The 16,012-nt window shown below is 39.5% G+C and overlaps 2 protein-coding genes across 2 annotated transcripts; both read right to left on the bottom strand.

Annotated features, from left to right (window-relative positions):
• Window positions 1-1,064: 1,064 nt before the first annotated feature.
• Window positions 1,065-2,703, bottom strand: ASCL3 (achaete-scute family bHLH transcription factor 3). Its single transcript, XM_072338824.1, has one exon. The coding sequence runs from the start codon at window positions 1,702-1,704 to the stop codon at window positions 1,150-1,152; it is 555 nt and encodes a 184-aa protein (XP_072194925.1). The 5' UTR covers window positions 1,705-2,703; the 3' UTR covers window positions 1,065-1,149.
• Window positions 2,704-4,514: 1,811 nt separating this feature from the next.
• TMEM9B (TMEM9 domain family member B) lies at window positions 4,515-12,692 on the bottom strand. Its single transcript, XM_072337745.1, has 5 exons — window positions 12,525-12,692; window positions 12,264-12,355; window positions 8,724-8,832; window positions 7,671-7,805; window positions 4,515-5,670 (listed from the first exon to the last, which is right to left on the bottom strand). The coding sequence occupies exons 1-5, from the start codon at window positions 12,600-12,602 to the stop codon at window positions 5,515-5,517; spliced, it is 570 nt and encodes a 189-aa protein (XP_072193846.1). The 5' UTR covers window positions 12,603-12,692; the 3' UTR covers window positions 4,515-5,514.
• Window positions 12,693-16,012: the final 3,320 nt, after the last annotated feature.

The following is a 16,012-nucleotide window of genomic DNA, read 5'->3' as shown; positions in this document are numbered from 1 at the left end:
TACTGTGATCCCTATTCTTCATTTCCTCCTTAACAAATGGTAACACCTTGATACATGCTATGTCTGTGCAGCGCGGGCAGGGAACTACTTAATTGCATTTAGTAGGCATTTTTCACTGCTATTAAGACATGAGAACAGAGGGATGGATGACTGTAATTAAGGACAGGCAGCTCTTATAAAGTCTAGAATTGTTTTCTCTACATTTTGCTGTAACCAGAGACGAACTGCTCTCACGTTGCCAGACGAATTGCTATGAAATGCCAACCCTGACACACAGCAAACATTAAGAACATTTTGCTAATCACAAGATAAAACTCTTTTCACCATCTTCACATAAATCTGTTCTACACTGATTAGCTGAAATCATTGATAACACAGAGAAACAGACTAAGGGGAAGACGATCCCAGAATTCCCTTCACAGGATGCAATTCTTCCCAGGCCAGAATCTTTGCATTGTACGACCAGTCCTGATTTTTAAGTGCACGGAGAGACAAAAAAGCATTTCCATAGAATTTCAATAGAAATTAGGCTGAATCAACAGTTTTAAAAGAGACTAAAATTCTTACTCATAGGAATGAAACTGCATTTGCTCTTCCAATGCCCAGTGACAACGTTTCAGAGATCTGCTCCCCTCCTCCTTTCACTTTCACTAAATTATCCATTTTGATGGCTGTGAACAACATTCCTGAGAACCTTTACAAAGAATTCCTCACTTTGTAAGAGAAACACTGGCAATAAGAACAGAAAACTCCTATGAAAGGGCATATGAGAGCAAACCATTAGTGCTACAGAAAAATAAAGGAATCTTAGCCTCACCGCTGGAAAGACTTTATTTTATTTCAAAGAAAGAATGTGGTGCCATGTACAATTAAATCACACTTGCAGGCATTGTATTTTTTGTTCAGTAACAATTTTAGATGTGCTCTCCAATTTCCACGAATTATCTGAGGCCACTCAGATGTCATTTTCTCAGTCACATTTCTGTAAGCATAGTTACAATCTACAAAACTAAGATGCTTTTCTGTGGGCTGGTATTGATGTGCACTATGATCTGCCCCTAGATGTTTCAGGAACATGCACATCATTAACAACAGAGCAGTGACTACCAGGTTCCCATGCAGGATATATTTCCCTTGGTTCGGAACAGTTTAGATAGTCTTCAAAAATTGGCTTTGTTTGTTAATTGCTTTAGGTGGTTGGCTTGGCTCCATGACATTTTTGTCTGCTGCCACAGAATCACTGTACAGAACAGACTGCAGGTACCTGATGTATTTTATTGCTGCACGGAGAGTCTCTACTTTGCTGAGCCGTTTCTCTAAGTACTCCTTAGGTAGGTGATGTCTCAATTTAGCATAGCCTTCATTGACACATTTAACTCTCTGCCTTTCTCTCTCATTCCTCTTCCTGATGAAAGCTGGCCCATAGGAGTACTCGCTCCTGTTGTAACTGCAGTGGGGTATTTGGTAGGAAAAACCACAGGGGTCACTGTAGAAGTTCTCCGTGATGAAATGCTCGGGCATGAAAGGAAGGAATGACAGATCTTCAGAGCAAGCAACTTGGTTTGGTGTTTCTGGATACATGTGAAACATGACCAGTGGGTCTGCACAGAAAGGCCGGGACAGCTGTAAGCACTGAGGGTCAGCAGAGATGGACAGCTTGTCCATGAGATTACAGTAACTTTTGCCATCCATCAGGTTCTGCATTTAACCTGGAAACACATAATTACAAAACACTTTAAACAACTCATACCAGACAGGACAAAACACTCACCTGCGCTCTTTAACTGGCACTTGCCAGATGTATTTGCAACATTCCAGAACAATGTTGGAAAACCATTACCGGTGGCAAAAAACATCCTATTTGAATAAAACAAGAGGATGTGAAGTATACAAATGGCTCTGCATAAGTTTTAGAAAAGGCCTAGAGGATGAATTAGGTCTAAAGCATGACATCGTCTTGGGTCCTCTCATTTCTCCACTAATCTGTGTATTAAACACAGATATGAAATACTAAAATTCAATTTAAAATTATTTTACATAATAGCTACTTAAAAATACAACTAAAACACATAATTATTTTTTACAGAATTATGATCCATCCTTACTGATTGCAAGCAATACTTCCCAAAACAAAATCTATCCAAAAATGCTCCTTTAACGTCTTCCTCATCTATACTTTGCTTTCTAAAATGCCTAGATTCTACCCTCTATAACAGAAAAAGCACCCGAACACAAACTAGGTTACCGGAAACATCTAGGCTGCACCACCCACAACCTTGAAAGCTTCAAATATTCAGACCACGGTTCCGTAACAAATTGGATTCTCTTAATCCCTCACAAGGGTAGAGATACTTCAACATTTTCTGTAATTTCACACCTGCCACTTTCAATAGAGAGCAAATTTTCACTCAATAACCCAATCTAACAACGTATTCCATCAACATGCATCTCTATTCAGTATTATCTGTTTTTTTTCCTAGTCAGAATGGATCTCAGTACAGAAATCCCTACAGCACACTGTTAGACAAGAGAGACAGTCGCGTGCATCTTAAACGGGTCTTTCTGTAGGCACACTGATGGTAGGCAGATATATTCATTTTGAATTAATCAAGATACTGAGAGATTAGAAGTGACTATATGCATTCATAAAACAAAACCATTAATCATCTTTCTCTTTTCTAACACAAGTTGTGTTATTCTAAACATTTTCTACTGTGACATCCTGAAAACAATTGCCAGAATTCACTGAGTAGGAAAAAAAAAAAAGTTAATAGTAAAGTATATATATACAGCAAGAAACCACACAGCCCCTCAAGATACTTGCAGTATTTGTTTTGCATCGACACTTCTGCTGCATAACAGCATTCCATAGAACAGCTGTCTGTTGCCTTACTGTCTGCACAGAGTGCATGTTAGAATCCTCTTCCCATTAGACCAGAGACTCACCAATCTTCAGGGGGAAATAAAATCCAAGGAAACAAGACGTTCTAATTTTAAGACTGCTGAATAATACCTGAAAATATCTGAATGATATTAAAAAAAAGTTAATGTTCCAGTTTTCTTGCATCTTATTTAATATAGTTAGTGATCATATTAAACACAATGAATAAAAAGCTACAGAAGCATTGTTACTGACTGGCTGATGGAAGTGGTTTAGAGAAACATGGATATTCAGTGAAGATCTGTTGCTAGATATAGCAATACACAGTTCTCTTACCTGAATCATGCAGTTTGCTCCGCTGAGTCAATGACTCCTGCAATTTATAGCCAGTTGACAACATGCAAAGCAGCTTACAGTTAGATCTGCTCATTTCTGGTTTGACTTTTCCACCCACACCACAGCTATGATGGCAACAAGACTTGGCATAAAAGACTAGAAATTCTGAAACCGTATTGAACACAACTGGATCACCAGAAAAAGTAAATCAGGAACGTACTTTGCTTATGCCCTGTTACAGTTTACTAAAGCAGCATTTTCCTTTACTGGAGTTTCATACACTACCATCTGAATTTAATGATCAGCTAGAATTTAGTTAAATACTGTTCAAACGAATACACATTTGAATAAGAGTATGGATGAAATTAACATTACATTTTATGGTCATCTCACAAGACCTGCTTTGTTTCAAGTTCTTTTTAAGTTCTCTTCCGCTTTGCTGACTCAAAGCCTCAACACTGAACACAAATATCAGCCCTAATTTCCACTTCTTTTTCCCCCCTCCCCTGTTTGGAGCAAAGTTTCGCATTCTCTTTCTACTCCAGCTTCAGACCTTATCAGAAACACAGCCAAGATGTAAAGCACCAATTAGAACTGGTAGATAGGTAGGCACAAATGAAACAAACAAGTTATTTTTCTTTAGGGCATCCTGTGGACATCACTGTCATAACCGATCATTGACTCATCAGGGCTAGATGCCAAACAACTGTGTTTTTGTTTGTTTGCTTTTATCCTGTCAATACACCCTGCATTGTTTTGTACTTAGAGGAAGAAGCCTACACTATAACAGGCATTAGGTACCTGTTATATTTACATTCCGATTAATTCTAGTTTTGGAAGCCTACAGAACTGATAAGAGAATGAAGCTCTGCATCTGCCAAAGAGATACAGTCACTGCAAATGTTACGGGAGAGCTATGTTTCCACTCAAGACATTGAAGAGCTACCTATACAGGTACAGTCTATTTTCCATGCTATTTTGCTCCCACTCTATCAATTATGAAAGTCAAAACTGTACCTGCCAATATATAATACTGTTCTGTAGTACCATTTCCTTTGGCACTGGAAATGAAAATCATTGCAACACAATAATATAACTAAACATGCCTAGCTTAATTTCAGTCAGGGATTAAAAACTTCTTTCAATCAGCAATTTGGTGAGCCATTCTTCCCCCTTATCTAAGCACTAAACAACTGCATATTTCTACTCAGAAGCATATTCAGATAACTGTTATTATAAGTGCAATTTACATGTGAGGGTAATGAGGGAGAAAATGATGACATCTAGATAATGTGCATCTGTTTTTCAAAAATCAGTTTTAATTGTTCCATTCCAAAGAGGATATATGAAAGTTAGTCATCTAGCAACTGTATACCTCTTAAGAGAGATGAACACAGAATCACAGATAGAAAAATACACCTAACTCCCAACATGACAGGTGCTCAAGAAATTATGTGCCTTATACCATCAATCCAGACAAATGCAGAAAGATTTCTTATCATAAATATTTCATCATATGCTAGCTCCTGAGAATTTAACCATGAGAAGAAAGGAAGATTTCTTTTAAAAGATATAATACACACAATATATTAAGCTTTTAAAGCAAAATAGAACGAAACGTCACTGTCTTGAAGTGTGCTGCATTTGAGTTTATCTACATCACAGTACTTCAAGCGTGCAGCTCAAAGAGTCAGTGTCCATGTAAGTTCAGCCTTATTTCTTCAACCACCTGACATACAAGCGCCTTGAAAGTGCAAGAAACCAAATGATGAATACAACCAATCAAAATTCTGCTCTCTGACACGACAACTGCACTGCAAGATTTCCATTTCCAATACCTCACATCAGCCTGAAGAAAATTCCAAATATATTTACAAAAGGTCTTCAAATAAAGAGAGTAGTGAGTTGTAAGTAGTTACTGTGTTCCCAGGTACTTTTAACCACATAAATTATCAAGAGAAATATATAGTTAAAAATCACCATGAAGTCACAACTGTAGATAAGGTATCACAGTAGCAAACAAAGCAAGCTATCTCAGGGTTTGTTTTCTTTTCAGTTTTATTAGCAAGAGACAGGTGAAGATGTAAAGATTTCTGGCTTTTGTTTAACTCATTTCTTTTAACTGCTTCCACTTTAGTATATTCTTTCAAATTTTAAATACTTTATATATATATATATATATTTCAAATCAGTAAAGAACCACTGAAGAAAACCCTTTTGAAGTGGTAGGTTCAGAGAGAAAGAAGTCAGTTCTTTCAGTTTGTCTGCTTTACTTCTTGGAGTTACTGCTGAAAGAATTAACTCAGCACAACATGACGGTCAAAAACAGACTTGCGTTGCTCTTGGACCTGCAACTTCCAGCGCTGCTGGGCATACTCCACTTTGTTCAACACATTGGCACGGCTCCGAGAACGAGCTAACACATCATGGGCATTTGCAAATGGCTGGTGATCCTGGAATGGCAAAAGATCCTTAGTTAGATCTCAATAATTTCACCAAGCAATTGCATTAAATGTTTCATTTTGTTGGTGATTTGAAGATAAAAGCTATTTTAGCCAACTAGTCAGTCATAATGACAAAGGAAGTTTTCAGATAGTTAAAACTATACTTTTCATTCCAAGCAACCACCACAGGTTTTCCAAATAGACCAAATTTTGTCACTGCAATATCACAGAACAGCTTAGGTTGGAAGGGACCTTGAGATCATTGAGCTCCAACTCTCTACACATCTGGGTTGCCAACCAGTGGATCAGGTTGCTCAGGGCCCTATCCAACCTAGACTTGAATGTCTCCAGAGATGGGGCATCAAAGCCTCCGTGGGCAACTTGTTCCAGTGCCTCACCACCCAAACGAGACTTGCACCTATTAGCAGCTGCTAGAATCAAATCTAGGACAGACCTAGATGCCAGGACCCTTCTGTTATTGTCACAAACGTACTTTGTTTAATGTCACTTAAACAGTGAATTAGTCAGTTCTCTGCCAGCTCTCAGCCCATTACTATACAGCAGTTCAGGATGTTCATATAAAGGTTGTATGTAAAACCAACACACTCCACTGTTTACCAAACCAAACCTATTGTACCAAGCTGTCTGAAAGCAAAGTATAAATACAGCTGTTTAAGTGACAGAGCTCAACAATAACTGAGAGATTATTTAATATTTACTCTGTCTGTTTTCCATCAATACCTGCAATGCTTTGTTTTCCTCTAATAAATAAAAGCAAGTTATAAACAGAGTTGGAATTGAATGTCTTATTTGGCTGTCAAACTGTTTTGGACAAAGTCATGTTTCTAAAGCTACATTGGAAAGCACAATGTGTAAACTACACAGTAAAAACATAACTACATCCCATATTAAATAGTTGTTTGCACTTTTATATGTATATACCTCACAGTACTTATTTGCTGTTGTTGTTCCAGAATGCTTTTATAGACACTGACATGAGTGGATACTGTATCTGCAACATAATTCTGTACAGAACAGCTCAGTGATAACCCTTAACAGTAGAATGATTAACATTTAAGGATCTCAGAAGACTTCTACAAGTCCCAAAGGCACACATGGGCATCACTGGACTAAGAAATACACTAAAAACAAGGGACAGTCCCAGACTGAAAGAGCTATGAACATACATAAAAGATCATGCAGTCTGATATATCTAGAATAAAGATTACAAATCACTTCATTTGTGGAAAAACAAAATCACAACAGCACACATTTCCACCATAAAATAAATGGAGGAAGGGATAGCATATGATAAGCTGGATGATACTGGCAAGCTAGCTACAGTCTATTTCAATATAAACAACACAAGGAAAAAAGAAAAGCAAAGAGGTCTCCCAAAGTGGCTTATATTCACCAGTTGCCACTGCCATCAATGGCAGCAGGAAGAAGCAAGTACACCTTAGCAACTAAATTAACACAGATAGTATTTCCAGAGTGAGACAGAGATTAATACTTGAAGAACTTGCATGTAGGAAAACAACAAAGAAGGCAACAAAGGCAAAAAGTCATGAAGAACCTTCAATTTATTCACATTGACAGTCCCAGAAAAAAGGAAAATGGGAAACGAGTAACAGGAAATAAGCAGTGAGCTTAAGAGCTTTTAGCTCCAAGCACCGCTGCAGACATAAGCAGTAGCAACTCTACAAGCACACAAGAGTCCCACTAAGTTACAGCAAAATCTGAACTTGAAAAACCACAGGTATAGGGCACTTCATTAACCACTTCTGATGCCTTCACATCTACGTTTACAGCAGGGCTAATAGAAGCTATCCTCATCTTACTACTTTCTAGCCCAGGGAAAAATGAAAGCATGACTTCACAAAATCATCATGCAGTTTTCTGACTACAGCAAAAATCATTCTCTCCCTTCAGGAAAATAAATTAATAAAATCTTCCCAAATTATCACTTAAGTATTAACCCACACATACAAGCATTTGGTTGAACTCACCCCAATGTCTTCATCACTCTGTATGAGCTGTGAATGTCCAAAGAGACGTCTCTTCAGTATAGGTTCCACTAGCGTAAGGTACACCATGTACAGAAGAAGTAGGCCCAAAATAGACAGGTATATGATGATTGTAACCTGCACAACACAAACACTATTATCCCAGAGTTATGACATTACCTCAGCCATCTCTCACCAGGCAGTGATGAACAAAAGAACTCTACAGTCAAAGTTCTGGATGAGCCTGACAACCTTCAGTAGTGTCGATATGACTTAAAATTCACAAGCAGCAAAAAGCCATCATCTATTACATTGTTATTACAAGGTTTTAGGGCAGACAGATAAATTAACTTGAAACAAAGATTCTTTTAGGGAGGCCTTGCTAAAGTCTTATGCTATCCTTCTTGAAACAACTTGCTGTTCTCTCGCCTTATTCAGGACTACTAATCTACGGAAATTAAACTGGTCACAAATGTTGGGGTTCCTGCATGGTCTCCATTCTCCAGGACAGATCTGCATTCAGTCACACAGCTCTCAAAGAAAAAGGAGAAAGGGAAAAATAAAAAATCCCAGAAAGCCTCCTAAAAATAGCCAAGAGAACACACGCTTTATAACTTATTCACTCCAGTCCAGGGCTCAATGGCTATAATAGGATAAGTATGAAGAATCATCAGGTAAAGCAAGCATGATCAATTTTGCTCTTCATAGCTTGCCAAGATAGAAAGTAAACTTACATCAAGCAAGCAAGACAGCTGAATAATGAGAGAACACTAAGAAAAATACCAAGTCCAAAGCTTGACAAAATACCATAGCACACTCAGAATTCCAGCAATATATAAAGCTAAATCTCAAAACAGGAGAACTTCAACTTCTTAAGTTCACCCCTTCAGCTACAGCAAGATTCTACTACTACTACTCAAGACAAATTATGACCAACAAAATAAAAATCTTATGACTACTTTAGAAGAGTTCCCCCTTTAGAAGAGTATTGCTCTAAAAAGTCCTATTTGCTATTCAGTTAAAGAGTTTAATGCATAACAACAGAACATGGTTTACCTTAATTGTGACAGAGCTTCTCTCTTCATATTTGCACTCACAACGTAAACAATATGCTTCTACATCAGGTCCAGGGACAGGCATTGGCTCAACCACATGAAGACAATCACTGAAGAAAGACAGGAATGACTCAACCGAGTGAGCTGGTTTTAGCTTACTTATTCCCTTATATAGGCAGTCCTCACATCTTCAGATACATTCAGATCCCAGTTGCTTGAGCTGAGAATTCACCCTTGCTTAAGATAGGCTGTTCTAAATTATATGTATCAAAGGGTTTTCTTTTTTGTTTTTTAGTCACTACTCAACTATTATTTTACTTAAATGACAAATTTGTCTACTGACAAGCTGCTAAACAAGTTAAGACCTTTCCAACTAAACACATTATTTTATGGAAATAAAGCTGTCAGCATAACGAGTCCAAGAATTTGAAACTCAGCACACACACACCATTTGACAGTGACATCTCTAACTCAATTCCAGCCATTACACTTTTTTTCTCCTAATACTTAAGGAGTTTTATTCTGTTTTTCCAATATCTGAAGGAAGATTAACCTCTCTTTGGTGTTTATGAACAGAAGCTCTTTTTTTTATTACCATCATGTGTTGTAGGCATTAAGGGAAAAAAGCAGTCATCAGATGAGTTGTTTATTTAAGCAATAAGATTGTGAATACACAGCATTCACTTTGAAGCACTAGAACCAGACAGGAAAACATACTTTGACTTGAAAGATTACAAACTCCTAGACAGTTCCTATACCAAGAAGCATGGCTGACAATACTATGAACATTCTATACCACAGTACTAAAATCTAGCTGCCATGATACAACTTGCAGCACTACTTGCACCAATAACTTAACAATTTGGGGGTTTTTTTTGCTGACTTGGTGTGGTTATTCCGTTAAAATCCCAAGCTCCCTGCAGAGCACTTATGGAACAAATCTCGTTTTGATTCCTGTCAACTCAGTGTTAGTGGAGTCAGATGCATGTAATGAAACAAAATGCCTCATGTGATAGCAGCATCTAACAATTCAACTCTGTATTGGGTGAGATGAAAATGTTGCCAATCCACATGGCCAGGCATCAGTTTACCTCTTCTGTTTTGTTGGTATCGCTTTTTTATAACTAGAACTGCTGAGTGTTGCATCTCAATCTCTAAAGAGGCACGGAGGGATCATTTTTTCCATTTATTTGACATGAGAACTACAAACTCCTCTGCAAAACAGTGCTGCACTTAAAGATGCAAAATCAGAAATACATACAAGTTATGAACTAAGAAATTTCTGTAAAGGCTATGTCAATATGCTGCTCAAGTAGAGAAGAAAGCCAGCACATTGCTTGGGTACAGTAGGATGTTGCTGTGAATATATCAAATAATATCAGCAAGTTGTTGTTTTTTTTTTTTCTCTAGTTCAGTTCCACATTGCTATGGAGGGTAAAAGCTCCCAGTTTTGATTATGTTTCCTTGGACTGTGATTCCATGTCAGTTTAAGAGGAATACGTGGAAAAGGTTGATCCTTTCCTAATGGGTGTTCCCACTCAACAATAACAGCACCAACGAAGCTTTTCTTCCTAGGGAATCTAGGCAACTCAAAAGCACAGTTTCTGGTCAGTTTTTAGTTTATCCAGCAAAGCAGATAGGGCACCTTTCCTCCCACTATGTCCATGACTATTAAAGCAATCAGCCTCTAGACATGAAATACTAATGCATTTCTCTCAAAGTGGGCTATTTAACTGAATGCCATGTTGGTGCTTAGTCTTATACAGCACAGTGCTTGCCTAGTGTGTTTCTTGTCAGGACTGAACCGTCAGTAGTAGCTCCAAACTCTCAAATGGAAAACACATTTATTGGTGTTGGAGTACTGTCAGCTCATACTGATGTTATCAAAAGGCATTGTTTGGCAGTCTGCGAGGATGAAAAAAAGGACCTTTCCAACGAAAGAACAGAAACACCTCAATAAGAGTATCATAATGCAGGCTACAAGTTCAATATTAAAGATCAAATTTTCATTTTGAGTCCAGATAAGTAAGTGATCATACTGAACGTAACTCACTGATCTGGCTCTTGTCTCAGAGCTACAGACCTAAACACCAGAAGAGCAGAGCACATCACCCTGTTCTATACAATAACAGGTCACTGGCACAGATGCAGAAGACCAAGTGTGACACTAAAGTCATCTACTTTGTTGCACATGACCTAGCAATGAAGCCTTTTTAAAGTAGCAAGAAGACGACTCAAACAAGAAGACCAAAACATTCCCAGGTGGTCTCACAAGAAACAATCTCAACAAAATAAGATTTAAGACCAGAAAACAGGTTTTTGAGATTCTGTAAGCACCATTTACCTGTCACCATGAAATGAGCCAAGACTACAAAGTTAATTTTTCCTTAAATTGCTACCAATATGATTTAAAGTGAAACAAAGTCTTTTCTGACAGTAGGGCACATGCTAAGCAATGTCCACTGAAAAAAAAGGCACTTAATTGGCAGAGGAGTAATAAGCAACAAAGCCATTAACAGCATCACTCTGAACAGCAGCACTACTGCATCGACTATGATTAATTTGTCACAGCAGGCCTAATTATATTAAGCTAACCACATGGGACAAAACAGTAATTTAGATTAGACAGTACATTTTATGTTCATTAACACAGATTGAAATTTACGGTGTTGTTTCTCACAGCTCTTCTGTGAATAAGTCAATAAGTCAAGGCACAGCTCTTAATACATATCTGTATCACTAACTTCATTCCTGTAATTGTTTTGGTGGGACTACTAGGGGGTATGGATCATTCATAATCAAGCTGCTAGCCAGCTGCTATTCAACAGACTGAAAGTCTACTAATAATTCTTGATATATAAGAAAAAGAGTCAATGTATCAAAACATATTTCACATTTTTATAGATTGATCCAAGGATTCCTGAGCACTTTGGATATCAGAGCAACTCCAAAGTATGCTGTTTTAAATCAGTGCTATCTTCCTTTCTTCCCCAGCTGCTCATCCCTGCCCACACATACTGGTCCTCAGCTCAACTGAAATCTGACACATGCCATGGCTAGGTCCAAGCAAAACAACACAGCATATGGCTGAGACACAGATTTCTCTATACACAGGAGAGAGAACGTTCTGCTAGCTATACTGCATTCTCTGACTGTGATTTTTGAGGAACAAATCTCCAAAACAATCTCTAAACAACAGGACTGGTTTCGAGAGCAGAGAAGTAGGAGAAAACAATTCTTATCCTAGATCAACAGACACAGTGCTTCACCACGATACCACTTCTGCTCACTGAATTCAAATTACAACACCCCTTTCCCTTCTACTACCACCAAGCCTTACGCAATAGGAACTAAAAATGGGCAAACAAAGCAATCCAAAATAGAAGATGGAGAAACATAAGGGGTGAAGCCCCTCACCTCCTGAATTCTGAAATGCTTTTAAAAGCGAAGGCCCGCTAAGCTGCAGCAGAGATGTTTTTGTCATCGTTACAGAACGCTTACAGACAGCCACGCTCTTTGTAACTCCCCACGATAAACTCACCAGTCCTTCTGCGATACGTTTTTATTGTAGATGTGGCCCGAGTGGTCTTTGTAAGGAGGGCAAATGCATTTACATCGGACGTCCTCCGAATTCTGCAAAGCAAACAACACGCTGAGCCCGCACCGCCGGGACGCGGAGCACGCCCAAAGTATATCATACCCGAAGAACTGACAACAAACCACCTTTATTTCAACAGCTCAAAGCAATTACCGGAATAAATACGTAAACAGCACTACTCCACACCCGCTCCTCCCCGCTCACCTTAGCCTGGGCGCCCAGCCCCGCCAGCACAGCCAGCAGCCCGCAGAGGCACAGCCAGCCCCCGAGGCCGGCCGCCATGTCGGCCCGGGGCTTCTCGCCGCTGCGCACCGCCTATCCGCGCCGCCGCGCCGCCGCCATCACTTCCGCCTTCCGCCCGCTCGCGTCCGGTGACGTCCGCCCGTTATTGCGGTCCGCGGGGAGCTGCGACAGCGCCATGCGGTTCCGGGCGGAGAGGGACTAGTATTGCGTTAAATAAGCGGTGTTTGTTTAACCGTGGTTTTGTTAAGAGGAAGTACAGCCGGCGTTAAGAAGCATACACGATTTAACGAGTTAGAAACAAACAAAAATAATAAGTATGAAAAAGAAGCTGGATCTCATTTGAAACCATGAATAAACCCTCTCCAAGTGCTTGTCTGTCCGCTGGGAGTGTAAATGTAACGGGGTCTGTGTGTGCCCACTACGCTGCGGGTGCTCGAGGTCTGCCCACGCCCCCTGCTTTCGCGTGCACTGTAGAATATCATCATCACCCGATAATGCAGCTGGGCACACAGCAATGCTTGGGGCTTCGTTTTTCCTTATGAAAAAACAGCAACAACATGGTGCCCCAGGGCGAGTGAGACAGCCCGGATCCATCCCGTGCCTGCCCCATGCCTATCCCACGGGGAGAAGTGTCTGGCACAGTACCATGCACCTGGAAGGCAGGGCTGTCATGGGGAGTGATAACAGAACAGCTCTTCTGGTAGCTGTATTACAGATTTTTTTCCCTTTATACTCATATGCTGGTCCTAGCAGGGGTTCCCGCATCGTGCCACTTGTTACTTAAGATGGTGGAGATGGCTGGGTTGCTGGTTTTTTTGCCTCTAAGATGGCAGAAGTCACAGGGGTACACATGCCTTGCTACCTAAAATGGCGGAGGTAGCGAGGATGGCCATGTTTGGCTCCTATGTTGCATAAGAGCAGAAGTGGCAGGGTTTGCTGTGTTGACCCTCTAGTTGCTTAAGATGGCGGAAGTAGCAGGGGTTGGTTCCTCTTTTTAACTAAGGATTGGTGATCCTTGCTACTTAAGTAGAGGACTTGGCAGGAGTTGGTGCCCTCTACTTGAGGTGACAGAAGTGGCAGGGCATTTAGTTAAGCTAGCAGAGGTTGCAGGGCTTGGTGCCCCCAGGTACATAAGATGGTGGTGATGGTGTGGTTGCTGTGTTCTGCCTCTTGTTACTTAAGATGGTAGAGGTGGGTTTCAGGGCTGTGTAGTAGGTCTGAAGGAGAAGTGAGTGGGGAGTGAGGAGTGAGGGGCAGGTGACCTCCCTCTCTGCAATGAGGAGACAGGAAGAACACAGCAAACAACCCTTAGGGCTGCTGCCTGTAGTGCATCAGGATTACCCATGTTTTTGGAGCATGCAGAAGATTTGCCTCCGCTGTTGACACCAAACCAAACCTGAGCTATGTGGAATGCAACCTTCTAGGCAAATCATGATTACAAGCCAATATCTAAATACAGTTTATGTATTCTTAACAGATCCATTGTCAGCTCCATGTAGAGTCTGACAACATGACAGCCTGCCAGCAACAAGTTGGGATAATCCCCTCCAACAAACATGCTGGATGCTTTCCAGAGTAAATGAGGAAACCATTTTGCATAGGTCAGGACATAGTCACATTTTCCATAATGCCTACAGCAAGGCTTTTTTTCAGAAATTTCCCTGTAGTTTGTGAAGCGAATGGTGAAGGAACACAGATCACTTGGTGACAGAGAACATATGGACCACATATAATGTAACACATACTCATTATCCTAGCTCTTTTCTCTCTCAAAAATTATAAAGTTTGTTGTATTCACGCATGCCAGTCTGTGGCACCAAGTGTATTTTCATCATGTAAACAGGCTGTGACAAATTGCAGAACTTACTCAACTGGTTCTGTTAAAGCTAAACTTAAAATCTATGTTATTCGTCCATGTAAAGCACATTATAGATTGATTAAAAAAAAAAAACAAAAAACAAAAAAAAACCCACAAAAGTATTAAAACATATTAAAAGCAATAAGTGGCATTCTAAGTGAGACTTGAAAGTTACAGATAATCAAGTTTATCCATAACTAAACACACAAGGGCAACTTATAGAAATCTTAACATTTTATAGACAGACAGACATGCCTCTGGGAAAACCTCACTGAAACACTGCAGTGTTCCCCATTTTCCATATGCTTGTGAATTATTTCCATCCAAGAACAGTGTTTACTTTCTTTTAGAAGGGCAATAAATGCTCTTCAGAATGAGCATTTTCAGATGCAGTCTCTCGAGACCTGGAGAATAAGCAATTTTGAAGTTTTCCCTATTTGGATAGGAAACTCCAAAAACCACCTGATGCTGCTAGGACTGGATCCAGCTTGCCTCTTGCACGTGAGCTGGTGCCAAGCCATGAAAACTGCTTGCATTTGTTTCAGATTCTTTGCCACATTTCACAGAGGAATATCAGACTGCACATTTTAGCTAATTTTTATGTCCCCATTCCCTTGCCTGTTTCTTTTCTCTTTCTTACATCCATTTGCTATCCTAAATGGCTGGAGTTGCAACATGGCACATGGTCAAAAGTTGCTCTGTTCCCTCTGTCTTTCCCCAGGCTTCATTAAGTAGCTGTAATTTCATAGGAATTAAAAGAATCCTTTACATATAGATTACTTCTCAATTGTACTATTATACCTTGTTTCAATACAGTGAATTGTGTAATGCTAACAGTGCATCAGACATCTTAATAAATGAGCTTGAGTTACTATGGAAACACAAAACACCTTTAGTTAAAATTCAGGGAAAATTGTCCCTAAAGTCATGTAGCAAGTATACATCAGATTTCAACCTGAGCTAACAATTCATCTTTTGAATTACTGTATCTGCAGTGAAAGTGTTTTGAAGCGTGAAGGTGGCTCAGTGTCTTCCCAGCCACCCACGCTCATAGTCTGTGATTGGCAAATCGACTGCTGAGTTGAAAAACATGCTGAATCTTTAGAAAAACATAAATCAAGTTTTAAGCTGATGTAAATAATGTGTAGCCTTACTGTATATGGAGCACCTTTGTGTAGGAAAAGATTTCTAATAGACATTATTATTATTATTTTAACATACTCAAATATTTCTAATACACAGTTAATAAAAACCCTATTTTAGATGGCTGAAGCAGATCTTCCGACCCTGTCTGAGAGCTTCCTCAAAGCCAGGGATACCAAAACAAAAAGAAACGGGAGCTTGTGATTCACAGCTTGTGTAAGAGGGGGTAAACACCTTTTCCTCTAGAAGGGTCCTTTTACTCCTCAGAAGATAGTAAGCAGTGATCTCTTGAGATAGATTGATTAATCCTTAAGAAAAAAACCTTTTCTTTGAGCAATTAGATTTTTTTTTTTCAGGGGGGTTATTTATTTATGTATTTTTCAGCATGCCAATATCAAAAGCAATACTGTGAAATCACTGTAAAATCAAAATGAAAATGTAAAGAGGG

Source organism: Excalfactoria chinensis, chromosome 5 (genome assembly GCF_039878825.1).
Source record: "Excalfactoria chinensis isolate bCotChi1 chromosome 5, bCotChi1.hap2, whole genome shotgun sequence".
Lineage (NCBI taxonomy): Eukaryota > Metazoa > Chordata > Aves > Galliformes > Phasianidae > Excalfactoria > Excalfactoria chinensis.
The sequence above is the reverse complement of the archived record's forward strand: the minus strand, read 5'-3'. Positions and strand labels throughout refer to the sequence as shown.